Source organism: Clupea harengus, chromosome 1 (genome assembly GCF_900700415.2).
Source record: "Clupea harengus chromosome 1, Ch_v2.0.2, whole genome shotgun sequence".
Taxonomy (NCBI): domain Eukaryota; kingdom Metazoa; phylum Chordata; class Actinopteri; order Clupeiformes; family Clupeidae; genus Clupea; species Clupea harengus.
Genome location: NC_045152.1, coordinates 32893600 through 32914869, shown reverse-complemented (window position 1 = coordinate 32914869; position 21270 = coordinate 32893600). Strand labels below are relative to the sequence as shown.

The 21270-nt window shown below is 43.6% G+C and overlaps 2 protein-coding genes across 3 annotated transcripts in view; one reads left to right on the top strand and one right to left on the bottom strand.

The window, feature by feature from the left end:
• Positions 1–204: 204 nt before the first annotated feature.
• On the bottom strand, positions 205–6194 carry st13 (ST13 Hsp70 interacting protein). Its single transcript, XM_012824980.3, has 13 exons — positions 6031–6194; positions 5524–5661; positions 5135–5183; positions 4950–5037; positions 4760–4833; positions 3938–4004; positions 3575–3659; positions 3182–3292; positions 2671–2773; positions 2315–2431; positions 1827–1884; positions 1345–1592; positions 205–1041 (listed from the first exon to the last, which is right to left on the bottom strand). Exons 2-13 carry the CDS (start codon positions 5631–5633, stop codon positions 910–912), a joined length of 1242 nt encoding a protein of 413 aa, XP_012680434.2. The 5' UTR covers positions 5634–5661; positions 6031–6194; the 3' UTR covers positions 205–909.
• A 117-nt stretch (positions 6195–6311) lies between these two features.
• xpnpep3 (X-prolyl aminopeptidase 3, mitochondrial) overlaps positions 6312–21270 on the top strand; it is a 41263-nt gene continuing 26304 nt past the window's right edge. The window contains exons 1-4 of one of the 2 annotated variants that reach the window (XM_042708865.1): positions 6312–6644; positions 8272–8394; positions 9362–9793; positions 11102–11286. In XM_042708865.1, the coding sequence (XP_042564799.1) occupies positions 6578–6644; positions 8272–8394; positions 9362–9793; positions 11102–11286 (807 nt within the window). In that variant the 5' untranslated portion in view covers positions 6312–6577. The remainder of the gene's footprint in view (positions 6645–8271; positions 8395–9361; positions 9794–11101; positions 11287–21270) is intronic. The other variant, XM_031576870.2, reaches the window with a different exon arrangement.

The window sequence follows — 21270 nt, the reverse complement described above, 5'->3', positions numbered from 1 at the left end:
CAATGGGTTTTTTTTTACACATAATTTACCATCAACACCATTCTTTTTGTATTGTGTAACCGCAAAGTAGTTAATGGCCTTGAAGTTGTAACACAATAATGATTTATTCCTGTGGTGCAGAGGAAATATTTCCCCACAATTAAGATGGATTAAGATGTAAATCTAGGTATGGATTTTGTGGGTAAAAGTGAAAAGGACTCGAAATGTTTTGCAACAATCAGAAATTGTCTTTTAATGATCGCAAACTGGTATACATCTCATTTTTGCTTTTGGGAGCAAGAAAGACAGACAGGGAAGGTTACATTACAGTGAAGGTAAGTAAAACATGTAAAAGAAAATCCTGAGGGGCAGAGTAGTAGGTCCCCAGAGACCCACTGCAGTCCGACAATCTCTGAAACCAGACAGAATCCTCGATCTGGCTTGACGACCAGAGATTTGCTGATTTTCACCCAACATTTCTGCCAGATTAAGTCCACCCCCACAGTTGATCCTACCCCCCAAATAGGAGTGGACAAGATGAACGTACATGTCTCATTAATTTCAACGTTTATTCCCCAAAAAGGTTTGGTTTCAGTCCTGCACCGTTAACGGTTAATTTGTAAAAAGGAAGTGCTGTATGCCTGAAGCAGGCTGGCCCCATGTTAAGATAGAAGAGTTACTTTACTGCCAACCGCCGCCCTGTTAGGTTCCCAATAACCACCCGTAGGGGGGGTGTACTGCATGCACATGGCTAAGCCCATCTGCTTCGCTCTCCTATGACCTATGACCTTTTCCATATAAACTTCTTCCATCAAGGCCTTCCATCACACTAAATTACGTACAGCTGGAAAGCCATCACAATACCCCCTTTACTACCTCCACACTCACTCAACACCACCCACCCCATGTATTTTTTTTTCTTTTCCCAACCTAAGCTTGTGCTCCACCAAACTTGGAGCTCAGTTTGGCAATAAGGGCCATGATCTTGGGGTTGCTCTGGTACTTGGCAATGTTGGCGGGGTTCTGAGCCACGTCCTGGAACGCAGCCATAACATCTGGATCCTAGGATGCACACAGAAAAATGTTACAGGCAGCACACCTGGTAAAGAAGTGTACAACGCACAATAGCATTAGCATAGCATTTGGAGAAATGGCATTGATTGTGTGTGGACGCTGCAAGTTGCTGTACCTACGAACAGCCTACATAGAAAGGTATTGTTTTACAAACATTGATAAATACAAATACGTGTAGCTAAAACATCTGGGCAACAATAATGCTATTGCGAAAACAGTTTTGAAGAAAAAAAAAAAAAACACAGTTGCTCGCTTTGTAACCGTAGCAACGTATTATTTAAGTTGCTGTACCTTCATTGCCATGAGCACCTCAGGGTCACTGAGGAGTTTGTCCAAACCAGGAATGCCGCCTGGGAAGCCAGCACCGCCAGGGGCACCGCCTGGGGAACCGCCTGGGGAACCGCCTGGGGAACCGCCTGGGGAACCGCCTGGGGCGCCACCCGCGCCACCCGCACCTCCTGGGAAACCACCTGGGAAACCGCCTGGAAAACCACCTGGAAAACCGCCTGGAAAACCACCTGGAAAACCACCTGCACCACCTGCAACACATGGTGACAGCTCAGAGCACGGTGGGAAGCCAAGCGGTAGGAGATGAGATGAGATCAACCGGTAATGGTTACAGAAAGCACTTCAACAACAACACTTCTGTATTTGACTGACTTGGTCATGTCCACCAAGTGTGTAGACTGGTTGTTTGACTCCAAACAGTAGAGAGAGAGACCATCGTGGAACAAATGTATAAAGTTTTTCAGTCAGTTTTTTTTATCTTTTACCTGGGAATCCTGGGAACCCGCCGGCTCCACCGGCTGCCTCTTCTCTGGCCTCCTGCTCCTACAAAACAGGTCCATCTCTGTTACAAAAGCAAACTGCTACCAGTACATACCAGTACTAACTGTACTAGTAGGAGTATTTACATTTACATTTAGTCATTTAGCAGACGCTTTTGTCCAAAGCGACGTACAAGGGAGAGAACAGTCAAGCTAAGAGCAATAAAGAACATGGTGTAACAATAAATACTACTTTACATAAGGAATGGAAAAGCGACCTAGAAAGGAAAAAGAAGTGCAGGAATGTAACTGCTGAAGTGCAAGTTAAGCGCTAGTCAAGGTGCCAGTTAGGAAGGGAGGTGCTCTCTGAAGAGTTGGGTCTTCAAAAGCTTCTTGAAGGCAGAGAGGGACGCCCCTGCTCTGGTAGTACTAGTAGGAGTATATGAGTGGTCTCAATATTATGGCACTCGGATCAGAACAGTTCTGCCACTCACCCTCTGCGCCTTCTCGTGCTCCTCCCTGGCTTTCTTCACCCGCTCCTGCCGCTCCTTGATCTCCCGCTCCTCGCGCTTGCGCTCGTATTTGCGCCGGTGCTCAATGATTTTGTTAGCCTGTTCAGGAAACAAAACAGCAAAACAAGGGTCACCAAGATAGAGCTGCAGACACACTCCCAACTTTGTAGTCTTCTTAAGTGCCATTAATTAACAATATACATTTAGCATGACACTACTTCTGTACCCTCTTGCACACCAATTTAAGTAAGTGTTCGGGGGACCTCAAAGAAAAGCACCACAGCTTGGCTTTATGATAAGAGAAACTGCCCACAACAGAGAAAGCAAGGGGGACGCACCTTGGGCTGGACTTCTTTCAGCAATGTGCTGGCATCATCGTCGTAGTCCAGTTTGCAGGCCATGGCCAGGTCCTTAGCTGCCTCTTCCCAATGGCCCAGCAACCTAAGACATTTACATTTTACATTTACATTTAGTCATTTAGCAGACGCTTTTGTCCAAAGCGACGTACAAGGGAGAGAACAGTCAAGCTAAGAGCAATAAAAAAGCATGGTGTAACAATAAATACTACTTTACATGAGAATTAGAAAAACAACGACCTAGAAAAAAGGAAAAAGAAGTGCAGGAATGTAACTGCTGAAGTGCAAGTTAAGCGCTAGTCAAGGTGCCAGTTAGGAAGGGAGGTGCTCTCTGAAGAGTTGGGTCTTCAAAAGCTTCTTGAAGGTAGAGAGGGACGCCCAGGCAATATTATATCAAAATAAATGCAGATTTCCTCTATATGAACATATAGCAAGGCAGATGCTAGCTAGTAGATGCAAACGCAGGTGGCTGCATTGATAGTCCCCTGCACACCTGTGCGCCTTTCCTCTCCACTTGTAAGGCTGGGCCGAGTCGGGGTTGATGTCGATCGCTCGGTCACAGTCTCTTATCGCAGCATTCGGCTTCTGCATCCTGATATAGACACTGGGAGAGAAAGGAAAACATCTTTAGGTGTTACATTTACATTTAGTTATTTAGCAGACGCTTTTATCCAAAGCGACTTACAAGGATGTATACACATTTTACATTTACACTGATGGCACACTGCACATCAGGAGCAATTAGGGGTTCAGTGTCTTGCTCAGGGACGCTTTGACAGGGAATTGAACTAGCAACTAGGTGTTATACAATTCTATGTCATAGTAGAAGAAATGGAAATAGTAATAGCCTAATTAACAGCCTCTGCTGCTGGTCTCGAGTTCCTACCTAGCACGTTTGGCGTAGAGGATAGCCAGACATGGGTTGAGTTTGATCGCTTCGGTGAAGAGATCCAGGGCCTTCTGCAGTTCCCCTACAACAAGGACCAGCAAAAGAGAACCGACCTCAAATGTGTGATCATGATTAAGGTGAAGACAAAGATGACAGCCAGAACAAAGACGACGTCATCCCTGTGCTGTTAGAAACTCCATATGATAGATAGATAGATAGATAGATAGATAGATGGATACTTTATTAATCCCGAGGGAAATTTAGGAATTTGGGATATATTCCCCTAAAATATCAGAACTGGCAAAAAAAGAACTGCAGCTACTTCTAAAAATGCACAAAGGTACAAAAGTGATCATGCACCTTCTCCCAAGGCTCCGATTGCCTCCATCTTCTTTTCATTGGCCTGATCCATCATGTCCTCGGTGACCTGAGGAAGCACACAATTGGTCAAAACATTTACATTTAGTCATTTAGCAGACGCTTTTATCCAAAGCGACGTACAATGTATACACATTTTTACATTTACACTGATGGCACACTGCACATCAGGAGCAATTAGGGGTTCAGTGTCTTGCTCAAGGACGCTTCGACAGGGAATCAAACTAGCAACCTTTTGATTACTAAACGACTTCTCTACCTCCTGTACCACTGTCGCCCCTCAAAACCTTTGGCAATCATTAAATTAAAAACAAATCTGCTTCGATCATGTCTCACAGTTGCCTTCGACGCATATTAGAACAGATGATCCACATTCCACAACAGATAGACCTAAAATGTTCTTCATGCTTCGATCAATATCAAGGCACTTGTTGTGAACACTACACTGTGCCAGTGTGTTTGTTCCACGCTCCATTTAGCAATCCATGTGGCATTCTGTACGAGTTGAGCTCCAGCGCTAGAGAGCTAGAGCTGAGCTCCACGGAGGCCTGACTGATGACTCACCATCTGGGTTGAGAGTTGCTCGCGACACATTTGGACTAGTGCAGTACCCAACAGGGGCGTCAAACCACTTATTTACAATGTTTATGACATTACAAAAACGACTTTTACTTCCCACTGCTGAAGAGATGTAAGAAGAGGAACACTGACATATACTATCTCTCCTAGCGACCGGTATTTTAATGTGCAGTATAAAGCTTGAGAACCCTTTGCTTTTCATATTCAGAAGAACATTTATTTTACCTCAAGGTTTTCAAAGTCTCCCATCTCCTGGGGAGCATCTGTGTCTGGCTCAATAACTCCATCATTTTCAATCTCTGTGGGAAAGTAATAAATATACAGGTAGAACACAGTGCAAGTAGGACAACGGGTATTTTGAAAATACTTTAAAAAACTGAGACGCATTCTCCTTCCCTATCCCTGCCGTACATACCCAGGTCACTCTCCTCACTCTCTGACGCGGGGCTCGGCTCGGCTGCTGGCTTGGCCTTAGAAGGTGGTGGTCCGCACGGGCACCCCCCCTGAACACAACATACATACACCCGTTTAGTTGTGGCAAGAAATTCAGATTATCACATTTTCCCCAGATACACATGTTTTGAAGGAACACAAGATTACCTTGCACGATGACTCCTTGTCAGGGGTTAGTGGGATATTTGCCCCCATACTGAAAGACAAACATAGCATTAGACACCTTATTTTATTCCGTCAAGAAACATCCTGCTTATGATTAGATATGCTCCCGTTGGATTGATCCACACAAAATCATGAAGAGCAAGTTCATGCTAGTCTAAGGCCACCTGATACTCGTACGGCAAGTTCTACAATAGCTCAAAAGACACAACTTTAAGTGAGCGTGACTGCATACCTTTCACCGCATTACACATAGCTAGCCAACGATATATCGTTACACACATTTTCGTGAGATTGTGAAGAACTGGCCTGTGTTAATTTGCATATATATGCAGTAAGATGCTCTGGAAATGACAGAAAACCAGATGACTAACCCCTGCATCCAGGTCCGGAGAAAACCCAGTTCAGGCAGGTTCAACACGGAGGGATTCTCTTTGCATAGCTGCACGAAGGCCTTCAACTGTGTCACTTTCTGCGGGTCCATTCCCACCTCTTTCTGGCTGAAAATAAACCTAATACACCGAGAAAATGTTGTCGTCAATTTGTCTTGCGCCAACGTCTTAATGATGCTAGCCAAGGAAACACGTGAACAATGATTTAAGGGCTACCTGGCCTGGCTACTTTTATGTACGGACAGCAGGCTATTCTAAAATATGCCCATCAAGATACACTTGACCAAAAGAGTATTTGAAAAATCATGCAAGATTTGAACATATCAACTAAATGCTAAACATTCACCTGCATTCACAATGGAATATTCTGGAACGACATTACGCAGTTACGTTAAACGCACAGTACATTTAATTGATGAACGATGGGTTAAATTAAATAAATACGCCTTTAAACATTTTTTATTTCCATTAAATATGAATGTGCAATACCTGAGACAACTGTATATGTTCGATCCTTTCGACTACAAGGCCTACTCTGAAGCGTTCTGTTCAGCTTTGAATGGCTTCCTCGGTCCTCATGCGCGCTTCAATGAATGTTCCGACACTGGAGCAGCAGATTTTCACTCAGGCAAAAATTTGGCAACACAAATTGTGAAAACAAGTGAGGTCCTAAAGCTGGGTTTCGACGCGCACAAGTAATATGTCAGAGATGAACTGACCAATAACATTATTCCTATTCTTTCCATGCGCACCAATAGGGTACAAGATCTTAAAGGCGATGTTAGCATTTGTCACCTTAGCATTCGGTGTTATGTCAAAGGGGTGTCTGTGGTGTTACGTGCAGTTTATGTCTAACTAAGTAACCGATCATACGTTGTTAAATGTGGAAGCCTATGTTACACGGTTTAGCAATTTTCCTCGAAATGCTGTAGTCATACCATTGTAATGGATTGGTAATTTCTGTGAAAGTTGCAATAGCTTACAATTGCCTACCTCATGGTGAAAGTTTGGAGACGTCCTCTCTTAGCTTGCAACGATGTTGCTTCTGTCCATATTGACAAGATGGGCCGTTCAACCTACGTTGCGTTCTTCTCGGAGTCCAGGTCAGATGTGATGTATCGAACACTTCGAGTGGAATGTTGGATTTCACCTGCACTGCTATTTACCTAAATTTCCGGGATTAATAAAGTATCTATCTATCTATCTATCTATCTATCTATCTATGGCGTACACAGTACAAGCAGCTAAACTAACGAAAGGTTCAGCACCTTAACACACCTCTCTTTAACACGAGAGGTCAAATGCTTGTTTAAACAAGAGTTTTGAAAGGTGTCCTAAGTCTGTTGACTCCATAAATGACCACTCAGTATGTTTACTATCAGGGGGTGGGAGTCATATATATATATCTTGATGCCAGACTTATGCCAGATAGAACGTTACTGCTATTTTTAAAGACTTAAGAGATATTTTCAGTAGACTACTGTGATACACTGTATCCGCATATGTTTACATATTGGGAATTGCAAATAGTCAAATCATTTGTGAGAGCGTATCTCAGAATCTCATCTCATGTCATGATTTTGCATTGCGTATCTGATTTCAAAGATGTAGACTTTAAAAGCCACTAACAATGCTAATTTAATTTGCCTCTAATCTATGAGTTACGTGTGTGTGTGTGTGTGTCCTGTGTCGCCTACATATATATATAACACGTGTGTGTTGCAGTGAGTCGTTTGTGCAATAAAAAACTGACAGCAGTCAGCCTTGTTTGTTGAGAAGCCTGCAAGATTAGCATTGTTAGTGGCTTTTAAAGTCTACATCTTTGAAATCAGATACGCAATGCAAAATCATGACATGACATGAGATGAGATTCTGATTCTGAAATCAATCTGGTATTACTTAATTATTTTAATTTGCTTCTAATCTATGAGAAGCCTGCAAGACTTGACCAGATTGATTTCTTGACTTTTCATGTGAAACGACAAGCACACAACACAAGACAACACTTGGTGACGTACAACAATATTAAACCGTATTGATTTGTCCCAAACCCCCAAAGTCAGTTATAAGAGAGCACATCAAGAAATATGAATTCCCTCAAAGACTGATGGTGTTGACGGATACGATGCAAGTGTGTTCTCTTCGCTACTCATGCATATGCTCCTTGATATACTTTTTAAACGTATTGCTTAGGACATCAGGTTTGAAGGCTCAGTCAGGGTAAGACAGGATCGATTACTGTATATATATATACAATTATAATTGTAATCCTCTTCTATTTTATGTTTTCCTAAAACAATAAACAGACCACCATTAAAGGTCCAGTCTGCAATGATGTTATTGCTTTTATATTGTTATTATGTCATGTTATTCCCATTCCCACTGCCAGGGCTGTGTACGCACACCAGAGGTTATTTGGAGCGCACACACTGAACAGACAGCTAGAGGGAGCGTGAGGGGCAATTAGCTGAATTGGACAAAAAAGTGTATCTTCACGATCCTTCTCTTCGGTATCTGTCAGAGAAAGTTCACTGTGTGCACCGGGCAGGGCAGGTCCCTCAGGTCATTTCACTGATCTGTTAGCTAGTTACCTCTACCAAAAAAACAAAATGTGTCCATTTGTGGTGAGAATTTGTCCATTTGTGGCGAGGATTATAGTAGTTATTTGTCTCCTGCACTCTAAAGCAACCCCCTCTTAAAGTCCTTGCGTCATGCTCTATCCTTGTGTAGGCTTTCTGTGGTGTCCGTGCAGAAGTGTGTCCGTGAACACAGGAGGATGGAAGAAGAAGAGTATTCCTACCAGATACCTGGGCCAGCCCAGTCCGTACACTCACCCCCATCTGGTCAAACATGGTAAGTGGGGGACCGCTGGTGCAGACTGTACATCAGAATCAGATCAGAATCAGAATCAGAATCAGGTTTTATTGGCCAAGTAAGTTTGCACAAACAAGGAATTTGACTTGGTAAAGTGACTCTCAGTGTGCTTACACAAAATATACATTACAACACAATACAATACAATACAAACAAACAAACAGTGCAACAGTGCAATGGACTAAGGAGTTTAAGAAAGTATGTACAAGGCGGAATGGCTATACACAGTAGTGCAAAGAAGAAGTGGAGAGTGCGAGAAGTGCAGGGATAAATATATAAATACATGTGAAAGAGCTAGTTCTATATCATCTTATGTATGTGCTTACATTTTTTCATTTTTATCTTGCTTGTTATTACCACTTTCTGCAGTGCCGGCTGGTGGTGATGCTGAAACATGTGAATATCACAGTAGTTTTAGTACTTTCACTAAAATGTCTATTTTAATGTCCATAATATTGCGGATCATCTTGCTCTCATAAATTATTAAGTATGTACAAGCCGCACTTGCACAAGGCTGCAATACCAGCAAGCTGACTAAATGATGAAAAAGGTCCTCCCACTGTTTGTGTTTCTTTCCCCGTATCTGATCTGTCTACCCTTGGAATATGTCTGCGGCAGTAATCATCCTTACTCGTCTTCACAAATGTGAATTATGCAACAAATGTCAGTTAATTACTTAGCAAGTTACTGAGGCACTGAAATAGCATTTTCACACAATTGTTTCTCTCATAGCCTTAAAATGTTGTCGCAAAAGAGGCTTGCTCAGATTTGGTTGTAATTCTCAGACCAAAAGCAGCAGCAGCAGCAGCAGTAGTAGTTTGATGATCACTGCAAAGGATTTCCCAATTATGACAGCTCATACGGTTCATATTCTAAAATGTCTTTCCTGCCTCCTATTTGTCTGCATTTCATCTCCACACTTGTGCTCTGTTCTCCTCCTCCTCAGGTGAGGTGACCCCCGGCCTGACCCAGACTGAATACGAGCTCCGGCGCCAGCGGTTGGCCGCGCTGGTGGAGGCTCAGTCGGAGCGGCTGGGGGGCACCTCTGGCTCCGCCTCTGCCTCCGCCGCTGCCACCTCCACACATCTGGTCGTGGTCCTGTCCCACCCCACTCGCTACATGACCAACGACATCCCCTACCCCTTCCACCAGAACCAGGACTTCCTCTACCTCACCGGCATCCTGGAGCCCGACAGCGCGTTGGTGTTGTACGGCACCGGCCGGCCGGACAACGCCATCCTCTTCGTGCCCCGGAGGGACCCCGCCCGGGAGCTGTGGGACGGCCCGCGCTCGGGGAAGGATGGCGCGGCAGCACTGACAGGGGTGGAGAGGGTGCACGGCACGGAAGAGCTGGGCCTTGTGCTCAAGAGTCTTAAAGGTGCAGTACAAATCATTTACATTAATAATAATAATAATAATAATAATAATAATAAAACTTTATTTATATAGCACCTTTCATGCAAAAGAATGCAGCTCAAAGTGCTTACATTGCTCTACAATTGTATCTTTAATCTTTACAGTCGCGAAATATGAGAAAATGATAAGTAGCATATTGTCTCATAGGCTTACTGAGCTTTTAGTCAATTATATTATGAATCATTGTATAGATCCCCCCACAGCCTCCTCCTAGAGTTCTGGGGGGCCAGATGTGGCCCTTTCTCACAAGAGTACAGGGTCAGAATCAACTCGTTGAAATTGTAGTACTGAATGCTGGCTTTCCTCCTAAAACCTGCCCCCCACCACTTGACAAAAGACAAATCACCTTACCTGTTAACTGCCATTTTTGCCAACTGCCATTTTGAACTCCAGCTTCATGAGGCACTGGACTGAATTAAGGATTTCCTGAAACAGAGTTTGAAGTGGCAGTGCACTCGTCATCCCACCGACAATAGAAACCAAATTCCTCCATAGTCTCTCCAGACTTGTAATGAACCCCAGCACTGACAGACCACCTTACCCTCTAACTATGAAGGTAGCCTGGTTGCACCAGCAGATGGAGCTGATTGAAATAAAGTATTCCCCCCCACTCTTATCAGGGTCACTTCCAAAGAAATTGAATTTGAATGGTGGCAGAAATTTGAATAGAAAAGACCGCACTCACTTATCTCTTAACTCATTTTTCTTGCTTGTGGACATGAAAAGAGAGAGCAATTCAAACATTCTAATTCAAGGAAAGAGGATGAAGAGGTTTCATGTGAACTAATTGATTATTCATTCATCCATCCATCCATCCATCCATTCATTCATTCATTCATTCATTCATTCATTCATTCATTCATTCATCCATTCATTCATTCATTCATTCATTCACCCACTCACTCATTTTCCATGTAATACGCATGTGAGGTAGGCATCTGCAGAAGGCGATGGAGGTGCATCAGTCCACTCATCAATCCGCTGGTAGCCTTGGCTTTTTAACCCTTTGAGTAGTGAGGTTTTTTTTTTGCACGTCATTCCAGAATTCTTCTGGGCAGATCTAGAATTTACATTGACCACTAGTCCAAAAGGTTGCCGGAGTTCATTATTACATCATCAAATGGAACCTTCAGTTAGCAGCAATTCCACACATTTGTGATCGTACTCCCCAAAATATATGGATACATATCCTATGAAAAATATGGATCCACGGTTGACCTTACCACATGCTCTTCTGCCCCCCCCCCCCCCCCCCCCTGTCCTGTCCCAGGTGGCACGGTGTGGTATGACAGCTCCCAGCCCTGCCACCCACGGCTGCACCAGACCCATGTGCGACCCGTGTTGGAGAGCGGGGTGGTGCTGCGCTCCCTCCGACCCCTCACACACTCCCTCCGGGCGGTCAAGAGCCCCCCAGAGGTGGCCCTGATGAAGCAGGCCGGCCGCATTACTGCTCAGGTAGGTTTGCCGTAACCACCGAGTGCATAATGAGGAGGGACACCTGTTGCGGAAGGTTTGGGGTGTGTCGTTAGATATATCATATCATATAATAATAATAATAATAATAATAATAATAATAATAATAATAATAATGAATTTTATTTGTATAGCACACTTTAAAATACAAAGAAATCTCAAGGTGCTTAACATAGTAGACAGTCACAGCAACAATAATACAAAGTAATAGAAGTGCTAATAAAGTGCAGAAAATAGGATAATATAATATACCAAAAAAGATAATAAATGAATTTAAAATAATTAATAAGATTATAATGAGATTGAATAATATGTATTTAAAACAGAGTAATTTTGGACAGAGCAATTAAAACAATGCATTCTAAAAACAACACAGAAAAGAAACTAAAACAAAGACCAGGACTTTAGGTGAAGGCAGAGATAAATAAATGGGTTTTGAGGTGAGATTTAAAAGCAGTGAGGGAATCTAAGGCCCTAATGTTCTCCGGGAGCTTGTTCCAGAGTCGTGGCCCCAGTGAGGAGAAGGCACGATCGCCCATTTTTGTCAATTTTGTCCGGGGAACTGCAAGGAGGTTTGAGTTTCCGGACCTAAGTGTCCTTGATGTGAAATGAGGGGTGAGGATGTCCTGGAGGTAGGTTGGGCCGGTAGTGTTTACGGCCTTGTGAACTAGGAGAAGGACTTTGAAAATGATTCTTTGGTTGATTGGAAGCCAGTGAAGGGAGTGGAGGACTGGGGTGATGTGTTCCGATTTCCTTGTCCGAGTGAGAACCCGGGCGGCAGGGGCAAATCTAGGTTCCCACTTTTGGGGGGGCAAAGCCCCTTGATAAAACCTATTATTTTTCCTGTGACCCAGCAAAACTAGGGGGGTCTGGGGGCATGCTCCCCCATAAGAAATTTAGGAAAATATCCTTTTAAATATTGTCCTCTAGTGGGTTTTAAGAAGAGAAATTAACAAATTTAGATTTAAAATATGGCACAACAATAAACATATTGTAGACATCTGTTGAGCTAGGTGCTAATTATACTGTAGCATGGTAGGGATTTGCAGCGCAAGTGAGTAGGTTAACATTGTAGGCTAGAGTTCACTAGCTAGTTATATCTGGCGGAGCTACTGAGTAGGGTAGCATACCCACAGGATCATTGAACTGGCATGATAAAAGAGAGCCACGACATATGTAATTAACTCGTGATGATTTAAACATTTCGTTTCTTTTACTATTTTAAACTTCATGTGCTATACCTTTATATCCAGCAGATGATTATAGCAGCTTTCACCAGCTTGGGTCGGACAGTCGCTCCGAGTCTGTTTACTAGACGTTATCACCGTCTGTCTGCACGCTCGCGAGGCTCACTCACGACCAAACAGAGCTGTGCGCTTGCCACCACAGTCTCAAACAGGCGGGATTCCTGTGCTGCTCGAGACTATTTTATTTCTAACTCTAAAAATTCAATAAAATAAGTCCACTAAATTGGTTGTTAGGTGTGAATTTGACGATCTCAAAATAAAATATATATATTTTTGGGGGGCTAAGGAAACTTTTGGGGGGGCTCCAGCCAGAGCTAGATACGCCCCTGCCGGGCAGCACTGTTCTGAACATACTGCAGCCTCTGAATGGTTTTCGCTGGTAGACCTGCCAGCAGAGAGTTGTAGTAGTCAAGACGGGAGCTGATGAATGCGTGCACCAGCTTTTCTGCAGCATGTTTCGGTAGAGAGGGTCTCAGCCTTGAGATGTTTCTCAGGTGGTAGAATGAAGTTTGGCAGATGGATTTAATGTGTGCATCAAAGGACAATAATGAGTCCAGCTTGACACCCAGGTTTGTGACGAGTGAGGAGAGAGGGGTGGGGTGACCATTTATGGTGATGTGGGTGATGCCGGCCTTTTTAGTTTGATGAGGGGTGCCAATAAGAATGGCCTCTGACTTGCTGCCATTGAGCTGAAGGGAGTTGTTGCTCATCCAGTGCTGGATGTCATCCAGGCATTTAGTAGTCCGGGATAGAGCCAGGTGTTTGTCAGGTGCAGTTCTGAGGTAAATTTGCGTATCATCAGCATAAGAGTGAAATTCGATGTTATGGCTCCGTAGTATATTTCCCAGGGGCAGCATGTAAATTAAAAAGAGCAGGGGCCCCAGGACTGACCCCTGGGGGACACCAGAGGTAACACATCTAACGCTGGAGGTGAGATTGCCGAGGGCAACGTATTCCTGGCCTCCTGTGAGGTAACAATGAAAGAAGTCGAGGGCAGTGCCTGTAATTCCCACCTCTTGGAGGTGCCGATACAGGATGCTATGGTCCACCGTGTCGAAAGCAGCACTTAAATCCAGCAATATAAGTAAACTGGGGGAGCCAGAGTCTGAAGACCATAGGAGGTCATTTAGAACCCTCACCAGAGCAGTTTCAGTGCTATGGGATGGTCTGAAACCGGACTGGAATGATTCATAAAGGTGGTGGGAGTGGAGATGGTCATGAAGCTGGAGGGTGACGACCTTTTCCAAGACCTTTGCTAAGAAGGGCAGGTTTGAGATGGGACGGTAGTTGGAGAGGTCCTCAGGATCAAGATTGTGCTTTTTGAGCACAGGTTTGATGGCTACCAGTTTAAGGGAGGGGGGTACTTCACCAGAAGACAGGGACCTGTTTATTATGTAGGTTGCAGTGGGGATGATGGCTGATAGACACGCTTTCAATAGTGATGTGGGGATGGGGTCCAAAGAGCTGGTGGAGGAGCATTTTTAAAACAATGCTGAAGAGCTCAGGTTGAGTGACCTCAGCAAAGTGATCAAGGGCTGGGCCATCATGGGGGGCATGATCAGGGTGAGGGTCAGGTTGGTTGGGGGTGATGTTGTGCCTGATGTTTTCAACCTTTTTTTAAAGAAGTCCATAAAGCGGTTGCTCATCTGATTTATTGTAGCGAACAGGTGCCTGGGATTTCTATGGCCAGAGTCAATGAGAGTGGAGTAGTAAGATGCCCTGGTAGATCTCAAAGCAGAGGAATATGGTTTCTGGTGTTCTCTGAAGGACAGTGGCGGTTCTAGACTAATTTTACTAGGGGGGCCAAGGAGGGGCCAGTGTTTAACCAGAGGGGCACATATACAAATTATAAGATTTTTGTAATCAATAGTAGCTAGGTAGTCATATATAATAATATATAGTAATACTATAATAATATTATAATAGTATTGTTTTCTGTTTATAGTTTCTTCAAATTTAGACTTTTTAAATGAACAAATCATCATACAAAATTGCCCCACCAGAAATTTCGGGCTAAAATCGCCACTGCTATTCAACTGAAGTCAAAGCATGTGCTTTTTTTATGTGATGTCTCCTTTAGGATTTGTTTTTGGCGTTGATACAATCGTGAATAATGACTGTGTCCTAAACTCTCCTGAGCAAGCTAGCGAGCTGTAGCTGATAGCACATCTAAAGGACAGCGATATTTGGAAAAGGCATTGATTATTGGCTGCGATCCATATTTATTAACTTTATTTTGTCCCTTAAAGTCTGCAAAGCGTCTGCCCCAACTTTCTTTTCCCGACATTTACATTGATCTTGAACATAATACATACCCATACACCGGAGATTTCAAATGCCTATCAATATGGGTGAACGACACCAAGATATGGCATCTGGAGACAAAAAATATGTACTGTATGTGATCACAGGTCATTTAAGTAATTCAAACAGCGATATTCAACCGTGTTATCTTAGTCGTGGTTAAGAGTGCCAATATGGGCTAATGAGTTGTAGTTAAAGCCTTTAGTAAGGGCTAAAGAGCTCGCTAGCTATTAGCACTCTAGCCTGCTCAGGAGAGTTTAGCTTTAATAAGACACAGTAATTATTCACGATTGTATCAACGTGCTGCATTTCACTTAACAGGTCAGTCATTCCCTAAATATTTTGGAATAGAACGAAATTGTATATCTGGGTTTCTTTGGCGACATTTGTCGCATCCAACAGCACAACATATCCCGGGCATTTGAACTTTCTGTGGGTTGTGACCGACGCACAGCTAGACTACTGTGTCCGTGTTGGACACAAATATGGCGGCGCTTAGACACACGTCACATGGTATCCATGAATTGTAGTTGCTGAGCTCTCATTCACCGACGAGCACCACACCTGGCAGACCATAGACATATATGTCTATGTGGCAGACTACAGTGTTTGGGTGCACCGTTTTAATGTACCCGTGTAGAACGTTGCGTCGCATTAGTTCTGCTTTTGGCGCTCGGGTGTAAAATCATAATTTTTGTATTTGGTCAGCACGGGGTGGCCACAGGGGTGGCCAGGGACATGTCTACAGGGGCACGGGCCACCCCAGGCCTCCGTGTAGAACCGCCACTGCTGAAGGACAGTTTGTGAACAGTTAAGCCAGTTCGCCTGAATCTGCGCTCAATTTTCTGACCCTCTGATTTTAGGGCTCTGAGATGGTCAGTGAACCAGGGGGCTGAGCGATGGAAGGACACCAGCCGTGTTTTTTCAGGGGCAAACCTGTCTAGGCCATCAAGTAGAGTGCTGTTGTAGTGGTGCACATGCTCTTCAGGTGAGAGGGCAGCATCAGGCTCAGTCAGGGCAGAGGAGAGAGCGTAAGATAGCAGGGCATGGTCAATGTCAGAGGAGAGAGCGTTAGATAGCAGGGCATGGTCAATGTCAGAGGAGAGAGCGTTAGATAGCAGGGCATGGTCAATGTCCTTGATCTTACAGAAGGTAATAGAGCGCTTGCTGCTAGAGACTGGTGGTGTAATCATAGTGTCCAGTAGAACCGCACTGTGGTCAGAGATGCCTAGCTCCAGGAAATGAGAGTTGGTAACTACGACATCACCAGTAATGACAAGATCATCGGTATGGCCGTGTTTATGGGTTGGTCCTTGTACATGCTGAGTAAGCGGGAGGCAATCCAGGAGGTTGAGGAAGTCAACAGCCAACAGGCACTTAGGGGCATTGTTAAAGGTCGGGATAGCTTTCGCGGTTAGAGCTAGATGGAAAACTCATGGAGGACTCAGGAGGTAGAAGATGTTGAAAAGATGAGGTCTTTATTTCCCCAAATAAGGCCAAAGACAATAACAATAATAAATAAATATAAATTAAACTTTCCAAAAAGACAAATAAATGGGCATAATAGCCACCAACATTCAAGCAATTCGCAATAGTCGACTAGAAACCTAAAAAGGACCAAAGTAGCTAGTCCTTCGTGAGAGCTCCAAGGACTTACGTCCTAATAAACTGGCAACTCTCAAGAAGCAAAGAAAAAGCACGTTTAAGTAGCCTCGACATACACCTGTAATTGGCTCATGCCAATTAATAAGTCACAGGTGTGTCAGAAGCAGGCACCCATGCACCTGTGGCTCATAGCAGCCATACTTAAACAAACAAATGTCCCACATAGCCGGGAAAATGGACTACACTCACGTAGCTAGTATACAGGCTTGGTGACGGCATAGCCGACACATGATAAAGCAGCCAACAACAATTAAAGAAAACTCGGGTTAACCCGGAAGTTATAAAGAGCTTTAAAGCTTGCGCTTAATCGCGCCATCTACACAAACGAACACAAGACGAGACTAGAACAGCAAGACAAACGCTATGATATATGATAGTATGAGGTATGATTTTAAACTAAATAAAACGGAACATGAGACAAGACATTGCACGGTGTGGTTATTTTAAACAGAATGACGAACATATAAACTGTACATGTACACGAACATCGAACAGGCAAACTACATACACAAAACACCTGCACCCAGTCCACTAAAGCAGCATCCTACAGGCTGCAGTGGCGGGTCACACAGGTGCCCCGTCACAGGCATCTATATGGATATTAAAATCACCAAGTATCACCAGCCTGGAGAAGGTGGGGCATAGGGTTGTGAGGAGATGTGTCGTAACGGCTGTTGATCAGAATCAGAATCAGGTTTTATTGGCCAAGTAAGTTTGCACAAACAAGGAATTTGACTTGGTAAAGTGACTCTCAGTGTGCTTACACAAAATATACAACACAATACAATACAATATAATACAAACAAACAAACAGTGCAATGGACTAAGGAGTTTAAGAAAGTATGTACAAGGCGGAATGGCTATATACAGTAGCTGTGAAATGTTGCACAACAGTAGTGCAAAGAAGAAGTGGAGAGTGCGAGAAGTGCAGGGATAAATATATAAATATAAATATATATGCTACAGTGGGTTAGTTGTTCAGTAGTGAGACGGCGAGGGGGAAGAAACTGTTTTTGTGTCTGGAGGTTTTTGCGAACAGTATGTTGTACCGGTGTCCTCTGCTTCTCCTCCTTCGCTTGTTCACTGTTTGTTGGGTAGAAACTAGCAACAAAGTAGTTACAAACCCCATTTCTAGAAAAGGCGAGACAGTAAATAAAATACAAAAAAACCCAAAACAGCAAGCAATAATTAACTTTGACTTGTATTCAAACAATGTACAGACATTGATATTGAATCTTTTACCCAATCAACAATTTTGGAATATATTTGTTTATTGTTTAAAATGTTGCCTGCAACATGTCCCAAAAACAGGATAGGGGCAATATCAAACACATAAGTTGAAAGAACAAGCTGATGTGAAGTAGATGATGATAAACAGGTGAGGCGATCGTATTATAATATAGATAGAGCCTCTAAGAAGGGCCTATTCCTTCATGAGCAAGGGTGCGTTGAGGCTCACCAATTTGCACTTGGACATCTTGAGTTTAAAACTCCATAGAGTAGCATTAGAAACCGTGATTCAATGGAGGCACCTTATAATTGTGCAGTTGGAAAGCAGCGTAATAAAAGTGGTGATTTCATACAGTGGTAAATACTCGACTGTTTTTGCTGTCTTTGCCATTTTTTTGTTTTATTAGCATTTTACACGTTAACCTAGCAGTAAACCTTCGTTGTTGTTGTTATTGACTTGTGAAAAATGTCCAGAGTCGGCCAGCCCACGATCTTGGGATGTACGATTGGTTGGAATGGGGGTTGCAGATGGGAAACACACACACAGCGCAGGAGACGGTGGCATTCTTATAAAAAAATAGCTATTTATTTACACGGGGAGATGCGACAGCCACCGCAAAACAGACATTTACCAAATGAACAAAACAAAAGCCAAAAAGAGACAAGTACAAATCTGTGGTCACGAATCTCACAAGGGCCTCGCTGCAGCTTTCTCCCAGCATGTTCAATCTGTGTCTCCCTCACTAGACACTGAGGCACACCTTATATAAGGCCGCCCATTGGGCTAAGTTGGTCCAATAATAATAATAATAATAATAATAATAATAAAACTTTATTTATATAGCACCTTTCATGCAAAAGAATGCAGCTCAAAGTGCTTTACAGCAAATACATAATATGCACAAAGAAATTACATGCACATAAAAATAGACATCAAAGAAACATAACTCAGATATAGTGCAAAAAAAAAAAAGAATAATTATAGAGATATATTTAATCTAACCCCTTAATATCACCAGTAGAGATTTAAAATAAATTAAAAGTATATATATATATAGTGCGAAGTGGTCAATGTCAATTGGATTCCTCCACTGATGTGGGGGAACCCGGACCCAACCATTGGAGTAGGGGAGTCCAACGTTCTCTGCCTTTTGGGCCGTGGTGAGAAAGGGGGAGGGATTTCACCTTCTCACATGACTGCAGGAAGGATCATATCTTTATTCACCCAAGAGAAATTGGGAAGTCTGAGAGTTGAAAGAAAGAAGGACCTTGTGAGGGACCGAGGCAGTCACCCCACGTTTTAGGGATGTGGGCGACTGGACTTAGGTGGTGAAGATGGAAGAAGGGGTGCAGGAGATGGTGGCTTTTGTACAAAAATATTTTTCGTATTTATTTACAGGGGGATTCTTTAATATCCGCCCCCCCAAACAGGTGCCCACAGAATAAACAGACAAATCAAAACACAAACCGTATACACAAAAATCTAGGCAACCAGCTCTAGGCACAAACTATGCACAATAACTATGCACAAACTGTGTTCACACAGCTAAACACAGCAAACTAGGCACATGCTTGGCACATTCATTTTGGCACATTCAAGGCACATTCAAGGCACAAAACTAGGCACACAGTGTTCACACAACTAAACACACTTCACCTCACAGCAGGTAAGTGTTTTCTTATGCCAGTCCAATAGTTCACAGTGCTCCTTCAAAGCCTCTCTCAGAAGCTCGAATGAGGCCCCCTTCAAATAGGCCAGCCAATTGGGCTAAATCGGTCCAATTAGGTCCAACCACTGGGTCCAACCACTATCGTGGGGGATACCCAGACCCAACCATTTATGGTGGGGGAGTCCACCCCACATTAGGGCCAAAATTCCTCTTGTGAGTCATGGTGAGAAGGAGGGGGGGGGGGGGGGGGGAGGATTCACCTTCTCACAGACCTGGAGAAGTTTCTTCAAGGGGTACATACTGACAATCAGAGGCATGTGGATCTGGGAGAAAATTCCTCCAGATGGATTGTCAGTATGTACCCCTTGAAGAAACTTCTCCAGGTCTGTGAGAAGGTGAATCCCCCCCCTTCTCACCAGGAATTCCTCCAGATGGAGAGGTATGTTCGCCAATGGGCATGTGCCCACCCAGGTGAAGAGGTGCAAGATTGGCAGACGCTGGGCGTTGTGCAACGGGCTGCATTGGCTCCATTGGCTCCGGGCCCAAGTGGAGTACTTTATCATGTCTATAAAGGAGCACCTGATGTTTGAAATATCAATGGAAGCTTAAATGGTGATTGTAAGAAAAAAAAAGGAACAATTCCAGGGATGTGGCGTTGTTGGGCAGGTGGTATTTTTATTCCCAAGGAGAAGAATGCTGTGACCATAGGCCAATTCGGACCTATCAGTCTTCGTAATGTGGAAGGAAAGATCTTTTTTTAGTGTGGTAGCAAGGAGGTTGGTCTCCTATTTGAAGGCAAATAGTTTGATATGCTTCTCTGCAAAAGCCGGAGTCTCAGGATTGTGTGGATGTTTGGAACATAGTAGCATGATCAAGGCCTGAAGGCAGAGACCTCCATGTGCTATTTTTGGTGCTCGCTAATGCCTTTGGATCGGGGCCACACATTTACATTTACATTTAGTCATTTAGCAGACGCTTTTATCCAAAGCGACTTACAATGTATACACATTTTACATTTACACTGATGGCACACTGCACATCAGGAGCAATTAGGGGTTCAGAGTCTTGCTCAAGGACGCTTCGCCAGGGAATCGAACTAGCAACCTTCTGATTACTAAACGACTTCTTTACCTCCTGTACCACTGTCGCCCCACACAGTCTGTTGTGGAAAGCATTCAGCTACTTTCAGGTTCCTTAGAAGATTTCAGCTGTATTTTGAGGACATTCAGTTGTGCTTCGACACAAGTAACTACACCACATCCTGGCAGCATTTTGAGATTGGATTGGCATCATAACTGGATGAACATTTTACTGTTGACTTTTTATATGGACAACATGATTGTTACGCCCGGCTCGTGGGGTCTCAACATAAAATGGTAGACACAGACAAACAGTGTATCTTGTAACAAAACGGCTATTTATTAACAACAAATGGTTGATCGAACTGAAAAGTCTAGGGGTTCTCAAAGATGCATGGATGCGTGTCGAGGGTATGTAGGTGAGTAGGAGCATTGACAAAAAGTGTGTGTGAGAGTAGCGGAAGCTGAGAAGGGGACCCCCATCAGGCGTAGCAGTGCTTTTATATCCACCCCTGGCGCCAGGTGTGAATAATCACTGTTCATCATGCTCCATTGCAGGTCCACAGCCTGCTGCCTCCATATGGCCAGTATAGGGACCGCAGGCAGGGTGTGCAGGGCACAGGGGGTCGTAACATGATTAAGCATACAAGAATCGCACCATGTACCCGGCGTCGACTGTTTGAATGACAGTCTGACATGGGCGAGGATGAAAGTGAAACTGGTGGAAGAGAGCCTTTAATAATAATAATAATAATTTATTTTATTTGTAAT

Coding starts and splice junctions, on each gene's coding strand:
- st13 (XM_012824980.3), bottom strand. CDS start 5,633: ATGGACCCGCAGAAAGTGACACAGTTGAAGGCCTTCGTGCAGCTATGC. Junction 4,834..4,949: donor GAGTGAGGAGAGTGACCTGG/GTATGTACGGCA, acceptor ACTTTCCCACAG/AGATTGAAAATGATGGAGTT. Junction 2,774..3,181: donor TGGAGAGGAAAGGCGCACAG/GTGTGCAGGGGA, acceptor TAAATGTCTTAG/GTTGCTGGGCCATTGGGAAG.